The 18,783-nt window shown below is 37.5% G+C and overlaps 1 protein-coding gene across 1 annotated transcript; it reads left to right on the forward strand.

Annotated features, from left to right (window-relative positions):
* Nucleotides 1-4,212: 4,212 nt before the first annotated feature.
* Nucleotides 4,213-17,702, forward strand: LOC142134128 (calcium/calmodulin-dependent protein kinase type IV-like; the record flags this gene model as incomplete). Its single annotated transcript, XM_075194482.1, has 4 exons — nt 4,213-4,311; nt 11,594-11,656; nt 12,281-12,363; nt 17,630-17,702. Coding segments are annotated over exons 1-4 (234 nt in total), but the record flags the coding sequence as incomplete, so codon positions are not given.
* Nucleotides 17,703-18,783: the final 1,081 nt, after the last annotated feature.

An 18,783-nucleotide genomic window follows, 5' to 3' on the forward strand; every position in this document is an offset into this window, starting at 1 on the left:
CATTGCACCGTACTACTCACCCTATCCATGGTAGGATAGGTGTCTTGGTTCATTACATGGGCATATGATTCAGCGTATGTGACTCTGCACACTCCATAGAGATCTGCCTACAGTGTTGGTCGTGAGTGCATACACACTGCAAAACTGGAACGTCATTGTTCCAAAGAACATTGCATTGTTTGATTTTATTTTTAAACTGGACTAAAAATCTCGTTCACTGTTGGAACAATGACGTTCCAGTTTTGCAGTGTGTATGCACTCACGACCAACACTGTAGGCAGATCTCTATGGAGTGTGCAGAGTCACAATCTCTTCAGCTGATAGTTATGACATATGAAAAGCACAGATCTGCCTGTAAATTGTGTAAAACATCAATAGTGTGTACACAGGAATCGGCATGCTGATCGGGACTTTCAGTCATTGGTAAAATCGTTAACCATATTGCATTGGGAGAAATTTTGTGTAGTATGTACCCAGCCTTAGGTCACTTTCAAAGCAATTGATTGTTTGAAGTTCATGTCCATATTTATTGTGGAAGTCTGAAGTTCTTGGGGTGAATGATGTACCAGGTACTCACACAATATATCAGCATGACTGCATTGCCTTGGGCGGAGCAGAAATGGCTGTGAGAAGAAGCATAGAGAGGAGGTGTTACAAATTGATAATTGGTTCCCAGTCAGTTCTCAGTGACCAGGAGTAGCGCCAACATGCCAGTCATGAGATCCATATGCGGCTGCAAGTATGCCCTGACTCCTCCCTCGTAAATATTTCTTATGCCCTGCTGAAGGTTTAAGGCTCATGTCTTCTTGAAAATATAACTAAATATGTACAAAGTGTGGAACATTTTATTTTGAATTGCAAAGTGAACATTAGTACAGACTTGAGTAGACCTCATTAAAACCTTTGAATTCTCTACAATTAAAATATCATACTAAAAAAATCTACAATATAGCTAACAAATTATGGTATGTTTCTGTTTATATTAGACTATTGATTTAAGAAGTGTGTTTGAAATGTGGGCTTTGTATCAGTGTTTGATTCAAGGATAATAGTAAAATGCACTGTTTTGTATATTTGTATGTTCTGCTACAGGGGCGCACGCAGGGGGGGTTTCTGAGTCTCCAGAACCCCCCCCCCCCTCCGCGGATCGGTCGGGCAAAAGCATGTTTTTAAACATGCCAAAGATTTTTCTCTTACAGCACCGCCGCGACGCTTCTGTCACAGCGCTGCGGCTGCTGTATAACTCCTGTTCGGCGAGAAGGAGCTGCTGCGCATGCGCAAGCGCAGCAGCTCCTCCCTTGAATACCCGGCATCACTGGCTGGCTTCCCTGGGGCACGGTAGGACTATTTCAAGTGTCACTGCACATATTAAATAATAAAAGAGCTTCAGATACTGGCCACAATGAATCTAATGTAGTTTTTTTTTATTAATAGACCAAAGACTCCATTTCTGGGCAGCCTGCAGGGTATGCAGCGCTGTGTTATTGTATATAAATATTGTATTAAAAGATTAAAAAAGTAGAGGATTCCTCTACTTTTTTAATCCTATAATACAATATTTATATATAATAACACAGCGCTGCATACCCTGCAGGCTGCCCAGAAATGGAGTCTTTGGTCTATTAATAAAAAAACTACATCAGATTCATTGTGGCTAGTATCTGATTTCACCCTGTAACAAAATAACAAATATATATATATATATGTATGTGTATGTAAATATAGTCCAAACTTGTGTCATGTTATAAATGTTTTTTGTTTGTTTTTGTTGTTTGTTTTTTTCCTGTACATTAGCAATGTTAGTTTTAATGTGTGTTATCAATGCTATTTTGATGTGCGGTATCAGTGTTAGTTTTAATGTGGAGTGTAAATACTCATTTCACAGATAGGTTTAGATTGTTTTAATGTACAGTATTTTAGTGTGTGGTAGCAATGATTTTTCATTTCATGTAAAATGCTAATATAATATATAATACAAAATATTTTAGCACTCACATCAGTCTCTGGCCCATTGAAGCGTACAGTCTAAATTCCCTAACATACACGCACACACATTTTTTGCTTTGTTCCGAATTCAACTATTTGGTAACCCCCCCTTAAAAATCCTGCGTTTGCCCCTGCTGCTATAATTGCTAATAAAAATGTGATGGCTAGATATTTGTGTTTATAATGATGTGGCATCTGCAACCAGGGGGTTCCCTGACAACTCAGGGAGTTAAACACAATTGTAGTGGAGCAGTGCAAACATAAATAAATATTAGACACCAGACCATCCTAATTATAAATCAATGAAAACTTTTTGAAACTGTGCCTCCTCCTCCAGAATATAAGCGTAACGGTTGCAAATTAAATTCCTCAGATAACTCCAATTGATTCAGCACAAATTTAGCAGCAATAAAACACTTCTGGCAGTTCACATGCCCGGTGATCTATTAGTGGATTTCTGTGCATGAGGGTCCAAACATTTTGAAACCTCCCAAGGGCTTGCAGTCAGTTATCAACAAAACACCCACATTTTAAAAGAAGTGGTACAATAAAGCAGAAATGAATTGCATCTCTCTATTGTGAAGATCTGCCACATTCATATTGAAAATATTATATAAATGTATATTTTTCATCCTCACAAGTGAGTTTAATAGGTATTTGATTTAATCCACCTGGACCTCTCTTCATCATTTCATACTGTGCACCATGGGATTTTAATAAATTTCCTGAAAAATTTCTGTGGACTGGATTGTACAGTCCTTAGTTGGTTCAAATTGTTTCTCACTGTCAGGTCACATAGAGTATCTTAAGGAGTATACTCATCTGCACCAGTGCCACTGCTGTGCGGTGGTCCACAGGGCTCTATCCTATCTCCTATTCTATTTGCCGTATACATGTTAAGACTGGGTGAAATAATAAAGCAAGCTAAATGACTAACATAAAACATAAAATTCTAAACACAAACAATTATATTTGTGAACATTTTTTAGACTTCTTTTTATAGCTACAGTTAAGCCATGAGACATCTTATTAGCGAAAACAATTGCTCTGTTTAGTATCACATTTACTAAAATGAAGAGCTCAGAGCTACAGACTTTCAGTGGCGTCTGTAATTAACACTTGATTTGGGCAGGTTTGTTGTGCAAGTGTTAGAGGAGTTCTGCAACATGCCTGAATTCTCAGTAAGGGGCTGAAGAACGGCATATTGACTATATACAAGTGTTATATACTTGTTCATTGTTTATTAGAATGCCATGTAAGGCGAGCTCCATGAAAGTATTAAGAGGTTTGCTTGGTATGAAATGCACAACATTTGGGAGCTTAATTTTCAGTTGACCTTTTAAGTATTCAGTTTCTCATCAGTAGGGAGGCCTTACAGCACTGGGGTCATGAGTTCAATTCCCGACCACGGCCTTCTCTGTGAGGAGTTAGTATGTTCTCCCTGTGTTTGCATGGGTTTCCTCCGGGTGCTCCGGTTTCCTCCCACACTCCAAAAATATACTGGTAGGTTAATTGGCTGCTAACAAATTGACCCTAGTGTGTGTGTGTGTTAGGGAATTTAAACTGTAAGCTCCAATGGGGCAGGGACTGATGTGAGTTCTCTGTACAGCGCTGCAGAATTAGTGGCGCTATATAAATAAATGGTGATGATGATGGTGATGATGAGGTATAGTACAGCTAGTGAAGAAGCCTTGTGAAGAGGAGAAGAGGACGGCAGGGGAGAGGTTAGACAGAAGAAGATAGTAATGAGAGCTTGAGGTTCAGAAGGCTCTTAGACACAACTACTGTACATCACAAGAATACTGTATATGTTGTAAGGAACTCATCACAAATGTACTGTCCTGCCATTCTACCTGTACCTGTAATGCTTGAGATGAACATGGTCCTTGAGCTGTGAAGAGATAATGACATGCTGTGATGTATGTGAATTTGGAGAGCAGTAGCGTGTAAATGTTTATGAATCCGTAATTGTAGGGAGAACATTGAACGTATTCACAGCATCATTTCTCATTAAGAAAATGGAATCCGATGTATTTACTGTAACAACAAAATAAAATAATTTGCTGAAATGATACTTCCACTTTAAGAAAAATTACCCTGTGCTAAGACATGGTGCATCAAACAAGTCGGAGAACAATGTTTTTCCTCAAGATCCAACATGAAATGTGATTTTCAGTTTGAATATACTTAACATGTGAGTATTGTATTATTATAACATAGTTGCTTACCGCCTCTCCTTCTTTTAGGGGTGCAACGTCGGTCGTGTACAGATGCAGGCAGAAAGGAACCCAGAAGCCTTACGCAGTCAAAATGTTAAAGAAAACTGTAAGTTAACTCTTTGTATAGAAAACTTTATTCATAATAATTCCCATTAAACTAGTGACGGCATTATTTACAATATGTGTTGTGAAAATTGTAAGTCTTTCCTACTGTGACTCACTCTTTAACGTTCATGTCTGAGTTTTTCCAAAATAAAAACGTTCCCTAAAATTCTAAAACTTAATTCAGCACGCTGTAATGTAGGTTAGTGCCATGGCTCCGACTCTTACAAATTGGAAAAGTTTCTCTTTGGCCAAACCTACATAATTCATAGTCTACAACCCAATCTATAATATATGTAAAGTAAACATCCCACAAGAGTTGCACATTCAAATCCGCAAGCCAGAAGGTTTAGTTACAAATATATGCAAATACTGTATATTATTAAATGAATCTAATTACTTAAATTGTGATGACAGTTACCATAGATACTAATCCAAACATAGTAATCTTGGCTTTGAAAGCGGAATGTTTGGATGTTTTGGTGAATAGAGAGGATCTCAAAAACCTAGGGTTCATGCTACTCTGTGAACTCTTATTCTCATTTATTATTATTAATTACTATTATTATTTATTATTAGTGTATTTACCACACTCATCGCATATTTATCCCTACATACATACTCCTATCATCATTTAAATGACATACACATACAAAGATAAGAATGGTAAAGAGAATACAGCAGATAGGTCTCACCATGAACTGGGCAGTCATAACTTGCTTATGATTTACATAGTAAATAATTCAGCCTGTAAAAAATATATTTGGTTTGATCATTTTTGTAATATTGGGTTTTTTTTCCACTTCTATTTGAAACCTCATTCTCCACTAGCAGAATGAAGGACACCCCTACTTATCCTGAAATATACTACCCTACATTTTAATTCACCAGGCAGCTCGACCTGGAAAATTGAAGTGTCACTATTCATTTTCTATTAAATATATATGATGGCACCGAGCCCACACAGTCTATTTATCAAACTGAATTGATTCAACTAACTTTTAAGCTTTCATTGCAGCTTTTCAAAGATAAAGCTCTGAGTGTTTTGGGTCAATTTTGGTGTTCTGTTAGATGCAGCTATCTGCCTGTTCACTAATGTCTCAAAATCCTAAATTTACTAAATTGTGTTTATGTCTTTCCATGGATGTTTAAAACAACCCTCCCTGAGACAAGTTACATACTATTGCTTCCTTATCCAAAGACAGATGTCTTTACAGCTTGGAAAGTGCACCACCCCAAACACCCACAAAATCACAAAAGAGCCAGGTGTCCAATTTATACTATGGCTATACATGGAAAGGCCTGTAACCATCCATCCAGTTTTCCATCTTGTCACCTATCTATGCAAAAAGTACAGATTAGAAATAAAAAAACAGTTATCAAGTTAGAAAGTTGTATCTGTCTTGTGTACTTAACTACACTTTTAATTTATGAATTTAGATTCTAGAGCAGTTTCTGAACTACCAGCACTGCAGGGAGTGTGGTCTCTATGGGCACAGACAGGGGGGGTGCTCAGGTTGCCTTCTCTAAGCCTCACTCAGCTCTCAAAATTGCATAGTGCTGGCACCTTCTACACATGCCCCTGCTCCACTCTTCTGACAGCAAAGCAGGGGGCCCAAGAGGCAGTAGTGCCAAGTTCCACCCCTGATCTGAAGCTTATCGTAACACATAAACCATAAAGTAATCTGTGGGTAATGTTTACTTGACAGGCAAGGATAACCAGTTGTAGGAAAAATATTGAAATGATGCATTAGTTTGTTTGCCCTGGTTTTCAGTAAGGAAAATGTATCCACATGCTAACACTCCTAAGGTAGAGATAAGAAATTAAGAGGTTGTGAATTATACATTTTAAAACAGCATATGTTGCTTTTGTAGCTGTTACAGGGAAGGCTTAATAAGAGCTGAGATCTTGTTTGATAACGTTTGATTAATTGGATAGTGAAAATGTTTATGTTTTATTAAGTTAGAGCTTTTTATGACACTCATCATCATCAGCTATTTATATAGCGCCACTAATTCCACAGCGCTGTACAGAGAACTTGCTCACATCTGTCCCTGCCCCATTGGAGCTTACAATCTATAAATTCCCTAACATACAGTCACACAGAGACTAGGGTCAATTTGATAGCAGCCAATTAACCTACTAGTATGTTTTTGGAGCGTGGTAGGAAACCCACGCACACACAGGGAGAACATACAAACTCAACACAGATAAGGCCATGGTTGGGAATAGAACTCATGACCGAAGGGCTGTGAGGCAGAGGTGCTAACCACTAAGCCATCTTGCTGCCCGCTCAGTATTTACTTTACAGTGCTCTGATCATACTTTCTTTTTTCTCTCATTTCTTTGGGTAGTACACACTACTGAAAACTTCTCATGATGCAATATCGGTGACGATTTTACCAACAACTGAAAGTCCCGATCAGCATGTCGATTCATGTGTACACACTATACACATTTTACAAGATTGACCTTCTGATCTGTGATCTTCATCTGTCATAACCGTCTGCCGAAAAGATATAAAACATATGTTCTACAACTCTTACAAACGCTCTAAGTGGGAAATATTACTGTTTTGTGACCCTCGTATCCAGGCAATCTAATGTGATCTGAATGACATGTGTGGAGGTCTAGGTGGCATGTGATCTGAATGACATGTGTGGAGGTCTGACTGGCATGTGATCTGAATGATGTGTGGAGGTCTAGATAGCATGTGATCTGAATGACATGTAGAGATCTAGGTGGCATGTGATCTGAATGACATGTGTGGAGATCTAGGTGGCATGTGATCTGAATGACATGTAGAGATCTAGGTGGCATGTGATCTGAATGACATGTGTGGAGATCTAGGTGGCATGTGATCTGAATGACATGTAGAGATCTAGGTGGCATGTGATCTGAATGACATGTGTGGAGATCTAGGTGGCATGTGATCTGAATGACATGTGTGGAGGTCTAGGTGGCATGTGATCTGAATGACATGTGTGGAGGTCTAGGTGGCATGTGATCTGAATGACATGTGTGGAGGTCTAGGTGGCATGTGATCTGAATGACATGTGTGGAGGTCTAGGTGGCATGTGATCTGAATGACATGTGTGGAGATCTAGGTGGCATGTGATCTGAATGACGTGTGGAGGTCTAGGTGGCATGGGATCTGAATGACGTGTGGAGGTCTAGGTGGCATGTGATCTGAATGACATGTGTGGAGGTCTGACTGGCATGTGATCTGAATGACATGTGTGGAGATCTAGGTGGCATGTGATCTGAATGATGTGTGTGGAGGTCTAGGTGGCATGTGATCTGAATGACATGTGTGGAGGTCTAGGTGGCATGTGATCTGAATGACATGTGTGGAAATCTAGGTGGCATGTGATCTGAATGACGTGTGGAGGTCTAAGTGGCATGGGATCTGAATGACATGTGTGGAGGTCTAGGTGGCATGTGATCTGAATGACGTGTGGAGGTCTAAGTGGCATGGGATCTGAATGACATGTGTGGAGGTCTAGGTGGCATGGGATCTGAATGACATGTGTGGAGGACTAGGTGGCATGGGATCTGAATGACATGTGTGGAGGTCTAGGTGGCATGTGATCTGAATGACATGTGTGGAGATCTAGGTGGCATGGGATCTGAATGACATGTGTGGATGACTAGGTGGCATGTGATCTGAATGACATGTGTGGAGGACTAGGTGGCATGTGATCTGAATGACATGTGTGGAGGACTAGGTGGCATGTGATCTGAATGACATGTGTGGAGGACTAGGTGGCATGGGATCTGAATGACATGTGTGGAGATCTAGGTGGCATGTGATCTGAATGACATGTGTGGAGATCTAGGTGGCATGTGATCTGAATGACATGTGTGGAGATCTAGGTGGCATGTGATCTGAATGACATGTGTGGAGGTCTAGGTGGCATGTGATCTGAATGACATGTGTGGAGGACTAGGTGGCATGTGATCTGAATGACATGTGTGGAGGACTAGGTGGCATGTGATCTGAATGACATGTGGAGGTCTAGGTGGCATGTGATCTGAATGACATGTGGAGGTCTAGGTGGCATGTGATCTGAATGACGGGTGGAGATCTAGGAAGCATGTGATCTGAATGACGTGTGGAGGTCTAGCTGGCATGTGATCTGAATGACATGTGTGGAGGTCTAGGTGGCATGTGATCTGAATGACGTGTGGAGGTCTAGGTGGCTTGTGATCTGAATGACATGTGTGGAGGACTAGGTGGCATGTGATCTGAATGATATGTGTGGAGGTCTGACTGGCATGTGATGGAATTTTGGAGTACATGTGGGATTTGAGGGCATGCAGGGGTTTTAGTGCTTGCGGAGGCATTTTGTGGCAGGTAGTGGAAATTTGGAACAAGATTGGGTGGTGAGTGTGCCATGGTCGTTTTGGGGCTGTTTTTTAATCTGTGAAATGAATATGTCACTTTTCTGAAGGTTGCCCATCATTAGTCTAAAGTAATGAGATTTGGTGGCAAACAATTAAAACAGAGTTTGTGAAGTTTTGCTGGGCTATACAAATTGTTACATATATATTTGTAAAGCAAATATATTCCATGCAAACAGCTTGGCTCATTTTAGATTGCTTTTGTTATTTTAGTTAATAAAATTTGGAGATCTGTTCTGATACTGTCTGGAAGGAAGTAAATAAAATGACATGAATTTTGAAATGGAAAGCAACTGGAAGTGTCTGAGCAATATACACGGAGAACATTGTAGCTTAGGAAAAATTGCATTTTTGTTCTCAAATCACTCTTGATTGCTCTGGTTTATAAGACATCCAACACAATGGTAATTTTAGTCTAACAACAAGCTGGAAACAGCTCATGCAATGTATTTTGTTCTCCTTGGGTACACGCATAAGTAAATGCAGGTGAGGCATGTATTATGTATCAAAGGGTTACTGTGTGTTCTATCCTGTTATTGCAAATTGCTTGTTGTATCAAAGGATTGTACAAATGTTGTATATATACAATAGCTTGTTTTTATTTGACACTAGATATATATCAATTACTAATTGCCTAGAAAAGTCCATTTTACTTGAGCAACATTTTAATACCTACAAAATGTAATTTTTTTTTACATTTCACAACACAGTTTTGATAGCATGTTCTTCAGTAAATCATGTCTGGAAATTTTGGTGAAGTATGTGGTTATTTCAGTCATTTGTTACATAGACAACATGTACTAAGATAGGAGATGTAGGGGGAAATTCATTTGGCCGCGTTACTGTTAAAAGTAACGCGGCATGTGCTATTGCGGTAATAGTGCGCGTAATTACTGTTATTACGGTAGTTTTAACCCGGCATTCTGCTCGCAGCTCAGGGAGCTACGAGCAGAAAGTTTTAGTGCGGCAGTACTTCGGGGGAATTGAATTCCCCCCGTACGGTCTTTCAGGTTCCTAAATTAGTTTTATGGGGTAATGCTTTAAAATGTGTCTTTGTGAAAAATATATTTTTGATGCCAATTTAAATTCCTAAGGTATATTTCACTCCAAACAATTGTAGGCTGGCGTGATAATTACCAAGCTATGATGTCTAGATCAAAACTAATAATATTACATGATACAATTCTACATTGGCAGTTAAAACTACTAAATATATATTTACAGAAATCTTATTGAGATTTGTTTAGCTGCACTATATATATATATATATATATATATATATATATATATATATATATATATATACAAGTTAACACGTGCATGATACTCATGCATTCTAATCAAATCAAGCTACTTAAGGTGTTAAAAAGGTTCTTATCATGCATTTGGGCCTAGCCCAGGCCTCCTCAGGGGAAGAGCGTTACTTCCCGACGCAAGCGCCCTTTTTTAACGTGGTTTTGTCCACATGTCACCACCTCATCATTCTTCTCCATCACCTCATCCTTCATCTTTATTGCCACATCTATTCAGATGTCTATCCAGACACAGGGATCTCTCTCAGCGGTCCTGAGTATCACACTCCTCTCGCTCTGTCACCCCCGGCAACCACCAACCACTCCCAACTGTCACCCTCGGCAACCACCAACCACTCCCAACTGTCACCCCCGGCAACCACCAACCACTCCCAACTGTCACTTCTCCTTCAAGAAATATATATATTTTTTTTAAATCTTTATAAACACTTTTAACAATTAACAAATTAAAAACATCTTAGTATACCAAATTTCAGCCCTTTCTGAGTTTTTTTTTCCACACACACTAAGAATTTAGTAGGTCAGTGTATAACTCCACCCAGCAGGTGGCGCTGCAGCTTGTTTGTTTTTTTTTCCACACACACACAGACTAACACTCGCCACTAGGCTTTTATATTAGAGATATATATATATATATATATATATATATATATATATATATATATATATATATATATATATATATATATATATATATATATATTCGGTTGAATCATGGATCACATGTTGTCTTTCCTCCTCGGTCCAACTGCTCTTCCTTTACAGAGTAACAGGGATTTTGGTATATCTGTAACTGCTCATTCAGGATTTTGGCAGGAAGAGACATTATGGTATTAATCTCCCTAACCAGCATGACACAAAGTATTTGTAATTTGTATTTTGTAATTGACAAGGACATGACATCATGAAATGGTAAAGTATTAAAAATGAACATACTAGTCATATGCATAAAGTTTTTTAGCACTCTCTCTCTTTCCCCCCTCTCTCTCTCGCCCTTCCCCCTCCTCTCTCTCTCCCCCCTCTCTCTCTCTCCCCCCTCTCTCTCTCTCCCCCCCCCTCTCTCTCTCTCTCTCTCTCTCTCTGTCCTCAAAAACAGTGCTCATATAACAATTCACAAGTTATTCAAGATATCGATAAGTCCAGTAGTTGCTTAACCTGGTATCTCCTCAACCAGTAAAATATAGATCTATAGAAACAAAGATTTGAACAAAGCCAAAGGCTGCTAATAGTGTAGTACTATAACAATGTCATGGTGTAAATATATAAAATATTATCTGCATACATCAAATAATAATATAAGTCCGTTTTCTATATTGCCATAGATTTTTGCATTGTAGCTCCAGCCTGGATTAGATACTTAATAATGCATATACCCATAACAAAAACATATGCAAAACACTATAGAGTGTTAGTAATACTCTTTTACTGAATATAATTCGGTATAGTTAATACATTATGAGGCATTAGGAGTGATAGTAACTGAGGAGATCTAATTACCTGTCTTATTGGTATTGATGCTTCTGTCATTACAATTGTCGCCTATTATCTCCTTGTATTTTTTCAACCAGGTAGATAAGAAAATTGTGCGAACAGAAATCGGGGTCCTTCTGCGCCTTTCACATCCAAATATTGTAAGTGTGTGGTTTTTGTTGCTATTAAACAAAAAACATTTTAAAAATGTTAATTTTAAGTAATGAGATGGTATTTCTTTGTGCTTTTATGCAAATAAGTATCATATTTGTTTCTGCCTTGCAAATTAGCTTTAGTATTATTAAGAACATAAAATGTAACTAATCATGACATGTATAATATGGGACTTCTATCAATATGCTGAGACAAGAGATCGATAAGTAACTTATAAAACATATTTTGATATTGATAATATTATTATTATTATTAGTGCAGATATAGATATTTCAGGAAGATTATTTTCATGATTACACTCTGATGTAATTTGGTATAATATGTATAATCTTCTTCATATCAAGTAATTTAAGGGCGGTGGTAATCTAAAACCCTTTAAGGGAGACTTGTACAACTGAGCAAAAAATGTTAATTTAAAATTTCACATTAGTAAACTGGTCACTTAGTGTGTTAAATATATTTAATAAATAAATTATGTTATCAATAGCTAAAATGAAATAATTTTTTACTGTGTCTTACATTTTGTAAAAATACAGTGTATACTACATCAATGTTCTCTGTCCGATAATCATACTCTGGAGTAATGATATTTTAATGCAATTTACTTGTAGATAAAATTGAAGGAGATCTTTGAGACCCCTACAGAAATTAGTCTTGTTCTTGAACTTGTGACAGGAGGTGAACTGTTTGACAGGTGAGTGATGTATGAATTTGCTCAGCTTTCTTTGATTGGCAGATTTTGGCCTCTAGCAGGTGGTTGAGGAATTAGAGTTCAAGAAAACACATTATAAATGTATTAGTCAGTAAATGTTGTATAATCAAATAACACTTCCTTTACCAAATTTTTTTCTATGTTGTCATTTTCTCCTGGTACTTAATGGTTAATATTTACTGGCTCCAAAGGAATCACAAATGGAGCCCAACATAAAGGTAATTTTATGATCTTAATTCATATGAAATGATGTATTCAGAAAATGACATTGAGTTCTGAACTGTATATGCTGGAATTGTATGTAATACATACTTGCCAACTTATGGCAAGTATGATCCGGGAGCTGCTGGGGGCAGGTGGGCGTGCAGGGAGCGGGGCCAAATGCCCCGTGACGTAATGACGCAAACGCGTCATTTTACAGCGGGGGCGGTGAATCGCGGCATTTTGGATTTAATTCTGCCCACTTCACTAGGAAATGGGCAGATGCGGGGGACTGTCATACTCTCCCGGGAGTCCGGGAGACCCACACAGAATTCGGGAGTCTCCCGGACATTCCGGGAAAGTTGGCAAGTATGATGTAATAGTGTAATGTTAAGATTTGGCTATATTTATATAATTATTACCATCCCTAATCACATGGGGTTTATGTTCAATTATGACCAGGGTACTGTCTGCATGAAGTTTGCATGTTCTTCCCTTGATGTAGTGTTAGGCAATATGCCAGCGCTATATAAATAAATGGTAATAATACTTAAATATCATATTCAATTTGACTAATGTTACTAATTTCCATCTAACCTCTAAGTAAAAATAACTGAAGCTGTGGAAGCAATGCCACAGAAAAAAAAAAATGTTTATGTTTGATTGATTACACGAGTAAGCTTAGTCGATAAGTATTTTATATCTAGTTTATCTTAATAATGACCTTTGAATTGTTACGAAATCTTCAACAATTGAGGAGTTTTCATATGAAAGCAATATTCAGTTTAAAAGCAACATTAGTTTTGTAGAGCTCCTCAATACAACTAACAATTTCTATAATACATTGACCTCTACGGACAACCAGTGTTGCAGCTTCAGTTATTATGTAAATGCACTCATCCCACACTGTGGAGGCAGACATTGTGAACCAACATTATTAGGATTGCACGTAGGGCATATATTACAAATTTAACCCATGGGAAAAACTCCTTGACAGTGAAATTAACCTTTATGTTATGTTCTTGACTAGTACCTTTCTAATTCGCTATGTGTTTCGGTAGTTTTCTTCATTACTGGATAGAGATGGAGGATAGAGCTGTATACACACTACCGGTTTTTCAACCAATTATCATGCCACTAACATGATAAACAACTGTTAGGTCCGATATTGCATTAGTGTGTATGCTCCCACGATCATGTTTTCAGCAGATGGTTATGACAGATGTAGCGCACAGATCTGAAGGTAAATTTTGTAGGTGTGTACAGATAAATCTGCATGGTCATCGGGACTTTCAGCAATTAGTAAAATCATTACAGAAATCGCATCTGTAGTAATATCCTGTAGTGCAGTGTTGGCGAACCTGTGACACTCCAGGTTATGTGAAACTACAAGTCCCAGCACACCCTTCCAGCAATAAGCTGCTATATATTGGCAAAGCATGCTGGGACTTGTAGTTTCACAACACCTGGAGTGTCACAGGTTAGGCAACACTGCTGTAGTGTGTACTCAGCTTAAGTGTAACATTTTTGAAAGCCTTACATTTGATTGTAAATTATTAAATTTCTAGTGGAAGTACTGTAGACTGCCTTATATCAACATAGTTCTTATCTCTTATGAGTGACTGATTGCCATATGTGCATAGTCACAGTGTTCCACTAAGCAATCTAATTGTAATGTATCTATTGCTAACCACTTAAATGCCCCTGAGGAAGCTTGAAACATTTACACAATTTGTTTTCATTTACTGGTTTTGGGATGCCACATAAAATGCATACTGCGCCTACTTGCTACACATAGTAGAGAGAAAACATCATGTATTTTTAGTGAAAGGGAAATCAACATAAAAAAACCCATTCCTATATGATTATATTTCTGACTACTTCTGGTGGAAGGATAATCATATACTAAAGTTATTTCTAACCTATCTACTTGCAGTATGAAATATAACTATGAGACACTGGGGCTTCACCTCCATTCCAGGAGCTATATGTTGGTGTTAACGAAAATGTTTACTATGAAGTTGATGCTATTATGTTAGTGTCAATGAGGAGAAATTACTATGACTTATATAGAAGCCAAGACGTCTACACAACTAATAAAGTACATCTAATGTATATTCTACCAGTGGCCCCAAAATATATATTTTGATCCTTTCAGTTTGATATATATATACAGTATAAGGTTTGTAAAGTGTATTCTATGGAAATACTGGCTGGCTTATAATGCAAAGGAAATATAGTGTTTTTTAGGGGAGACATAAGCCATTCAACATATGAATCTTCCATATTGTTCCGCAACTTTTTTTAATTTTGAAACACTATTATATAATGTTGTCCTGCTGGATTTGATGAATTTGAATTGGCATGAGTTTCAGATATTAGTAATTTAATAATGCAGTAAAAGTAGACCATAGACAGACAACGATAACATCTTTCATTCATTCAAAAATAAAGTTTGCTGGAGCTATTGTTTTTTTTACTATTACATTGTCCTAATATCAGACTGTCCCCCAAACTATTCTTCACATCCCTTCACACTGCTATAGCACTACTATATACTTCAATAGGAATATATGTTGAACACTCCCAGTAGTAAATTACATTGCTGCTCTTTATAAACACAATTTAAATACCACAAGGGAAGGAGCGCTCTTTCTCTTGTGATACTACTATATACTTACATTGTCGTCAACACACAGCTAATTAAGTCTAGTAGCAAAAGTGACTTCCCTCAGTAATTAAAAATCAAATAGGTTCATTCTATTTAGGTTCTATTTGAGTTAGAGATGAAGGAAATAATTACACTGGTCACATGAACTGGATGAACTGTCAGCTCAGCCTAACCTAAGTTCCATGATCAGTTTAAAATTGGACAGATCTTAATATTCACTGCTTGGTTCAACTTGTCGGATCACATTGGGGCCAACAACAGGACTGAATTTTCAATCATGCCTGAAATTAATCCTGTTGATTTTTTATTGGATAATTGTCATGCATTCTGATCATTTTAGGGTTACACATGTGATAAATTGGGACAAATTGCAGATATTAAAACAATATTGTTACATGTGTACGATGATGTATTCATGGGTGGTAAGAGTTCTGGGAGTTCCAGTCTCAGCTTTATAAGTCCAGACATGGCTCTTCATATTCTCTCTTACTGTTGTCTTTGGACAAACTCTGCTTCTGCACTTCTTCACCCCTAGACACAAACCTCTACCTCTTTATCTTACCCTGAACTAATCATCACCAGGAGAGGTAAGGAGAATACCCGCTGTTCACTGAACAGGGATAAGTGAAGATAGAGGGAAGCAAAGTCCAGGGGCCTGATTCATTAAGGAACTTAAATTAAGAAGTTTCTTATTTAAGTCTCCTGGACAAAACCATGTTACAATACAAGGGGTGCAAATTAGTTTTCTGTTTTGCACATAAGTTAAATACTGACTGTTTTTTCATGTAGCACACAAATACTTGATAGCTTATTTGTACTCTGAAACTTAAAGTTGATATTTGTGTGCTACATGAAAAAACAGTCAGTATTTAACTTATGTGCCAAACAGAAAACTAGTTTGCACCCCTTGCATTGTAACATGGTTTTGTCCAGGAGACTTAAATAAGAAACTTCTTAATTTAAGTTCCTTAATGAATCACGCCCCAGATCTTCTTGTCCAATGGGGGGGAGTCGACAGAGCATTTGCTAAACACCAAGCAGTCGCTTTAGATAGAAATGTAATAGATCCTACACACACACATGTACACATACTCAAGCACACACACACACCAAACTGGTTTGAATCAGAATGTTATACTCGTTGAGCCCATTAAAGATGGAGACCACTGGCCCTAAGCTTTTTGTGACAGTTCACAATTCTGCATTGACTTAATGACACAAGTCTTTCCTACTATGAATTATATTGGTGACAAGTAGGGGAAGTTTGTTATATATGTTTACTATCTTGCAGTTATTTGCTGTGCTTGTTCTATCCCTTCACCTTCAACTACCACACCACAGAGATAAATAATGTGACTGTCAAAGCAGAACTCGAAAAATTGTATCGCAAGAAAAACGCCCTGTAACAGCTCAAAATTATTTCACCACATCATCTCCAACTATGATTATCATATTGGCTTAATGGCTGCTGTTTTTATACTCACCATATTAGGGGACAGGACACAATTATTGAGCCATTTGATCCAATAAATCATGACAATTTTTCAAAATCTATTGAAGTATAATGTATTTTGCCTTAAACATAACATAAATGACACACTGATGAATAGCCATTGCTCTAGTGGTCAACTCCAGTGTGATGATATGTCATCATCATCATCATCAGCATTTATTTATATAGCGCCAGCAAACAGTAATAAAACACAAAAGATGATAAAGGACAGGTACAGTAGAGCTGGTCATTGATATTTTTTGTCATTGTGTCCCAAATAGTTATAGAATGCTGTGATTAGAAAATTTAGTATGAATAATATTTAAGGTCATGTAGACTGTCAATTGTTATCAATCTCTGCAAAAGTAATTGCAAAGAAAACTGAAGATCCTGTTGATTTTAAAGCCAAGTATCAATATATAGAGTGTCACTTGTGTTGCAAGGATGTAGAAACAAAATGAAAAAGGGACCTTATAGCTGTGATAAACAAAAAGCCTCAGTTAAGTGGTACAATTTTACACCTTTGCTAAACCATGTTGTGCTAGAGGGGAAATGGGTAAAATTTAAAATGTATGGACAGATTTTGACTTGGAAACACGCAGCCTAGCTCAACCCTAAGTCACAGTGTTAAAATAAAGGTGCTGCACAAGTAGCGGTATTTTCCATATCTGCAAAATGAAAAATAAATATTTGCACCCCTTGCATCACAATGGTTTATCCAGGTGCCAATTTGTACCCTTCAGCAGCTTTTTCTCCAAACTCTAAAGTACATTACACCAATGTTTTAACCATGAAGCTAGATCTTTGAGTGTTTCCTCCATTTCTGTTCATTATATTAAATATGATGTGGCCAAGTCTCAGACCCTCTGTTGGTTTCTTTGCAGAATTGTGGAAAAAGGGTTTTATAGTGAGCGGGATGCTGCCGATGCCGTGAAACAAATTTTAGAAGCTGTTGCAGTAAGTATTTTGCCACATTTTGTCCTTTGTACAATTTTTATTTGTGTTTATACTGTATTTTGTTGATCATTTGGACCTGTCATTATTATTCATGAATATATATAATGAATCCAAGCACTGATGGTCGACAGGCGGCCTAACAAAACTTCACCTACGACACCCCGCTTCTTCCTGCTTTGTCAGATGTGTTTGTTACAGCTTGTAACACTTGTATAAGATGCCTGCTGATACGTTATTAAAGATAAAATGTATTGATGTATTAAATGTATTGTTTTAACTTATTACTGAGTATGAAACAAATTTTAGGCATTCAACTTTGATTCAATGTTAATCTAGAATATCAGGAGATAAACAGAGTTGGAAAAGATATGCTTCTGTTATATGCTAAATTATAATTATAAATACAGTATAACCACAGATGCACTTTTGATGCAAATTTCATGTGTTGCATCTCCATATTAACATGTCATTAGTAGGTAGATATGGACATTGGAACCTGAAAAACTGCTACAATAGGTGAACTACTGAATTTTGTTGGGACAATTTTATGACTTGACTATTGTTTCATGGTCAGTTAATGGAAACTAGACACAATAAATGTACATTTTTTTGGGCTGTATTGAATTGGGTTCATTATAATAAAAACATAATACTGTACACATGGAAGACAACTATATCAGACAGCAGACTTTAGAGAACCACAGCTTTAGAAACACTTTGAAAATGGTGACTGCTAGATGTCAAATGACAAAGTCATACAATTGTGTAGATCTCTTAATGTCAAAAATATCTATGTCCTAATTTAGAAGAGTTTGATTAAAATCATCCAGCTGAACGTAAGGAATATTTGGCAGAATTGAAGTCACTTTTGTGTTTGAATAGAGGCATAGTGACCCCCCCAAACTCCTTGTACTGATGGACCATGTTTCTTTATATGTGACACAATTTGGCAATCCCGACATACCAGATCCTGCCACAAGAACCATTCCCCTATTTTCTATTTCAATGGTAGCACTGCATGGGTAAGCAAGAATGGTGCAATCAACATGCCGGACAACTGACGCTCAATCGCAAATGTGTT

Source organism: Mixophyes fleayi, unplaced genomic scaffold, assembly GCF_038048845.1.
Source record: "Mixophyes fleayi isolate aMixFle1 unplaced genomic scaffold, aMixFle1.hap1 Scaffold_40, whole genome shotgun sequence".
Classification (NCBI taxonomy): domain Eukaryota; kingdom Metazoa; phylum Chordata; class Amphibia; order Anura; family Limnodynastidae; genus Mixophyes; species Mixophyes fleayi.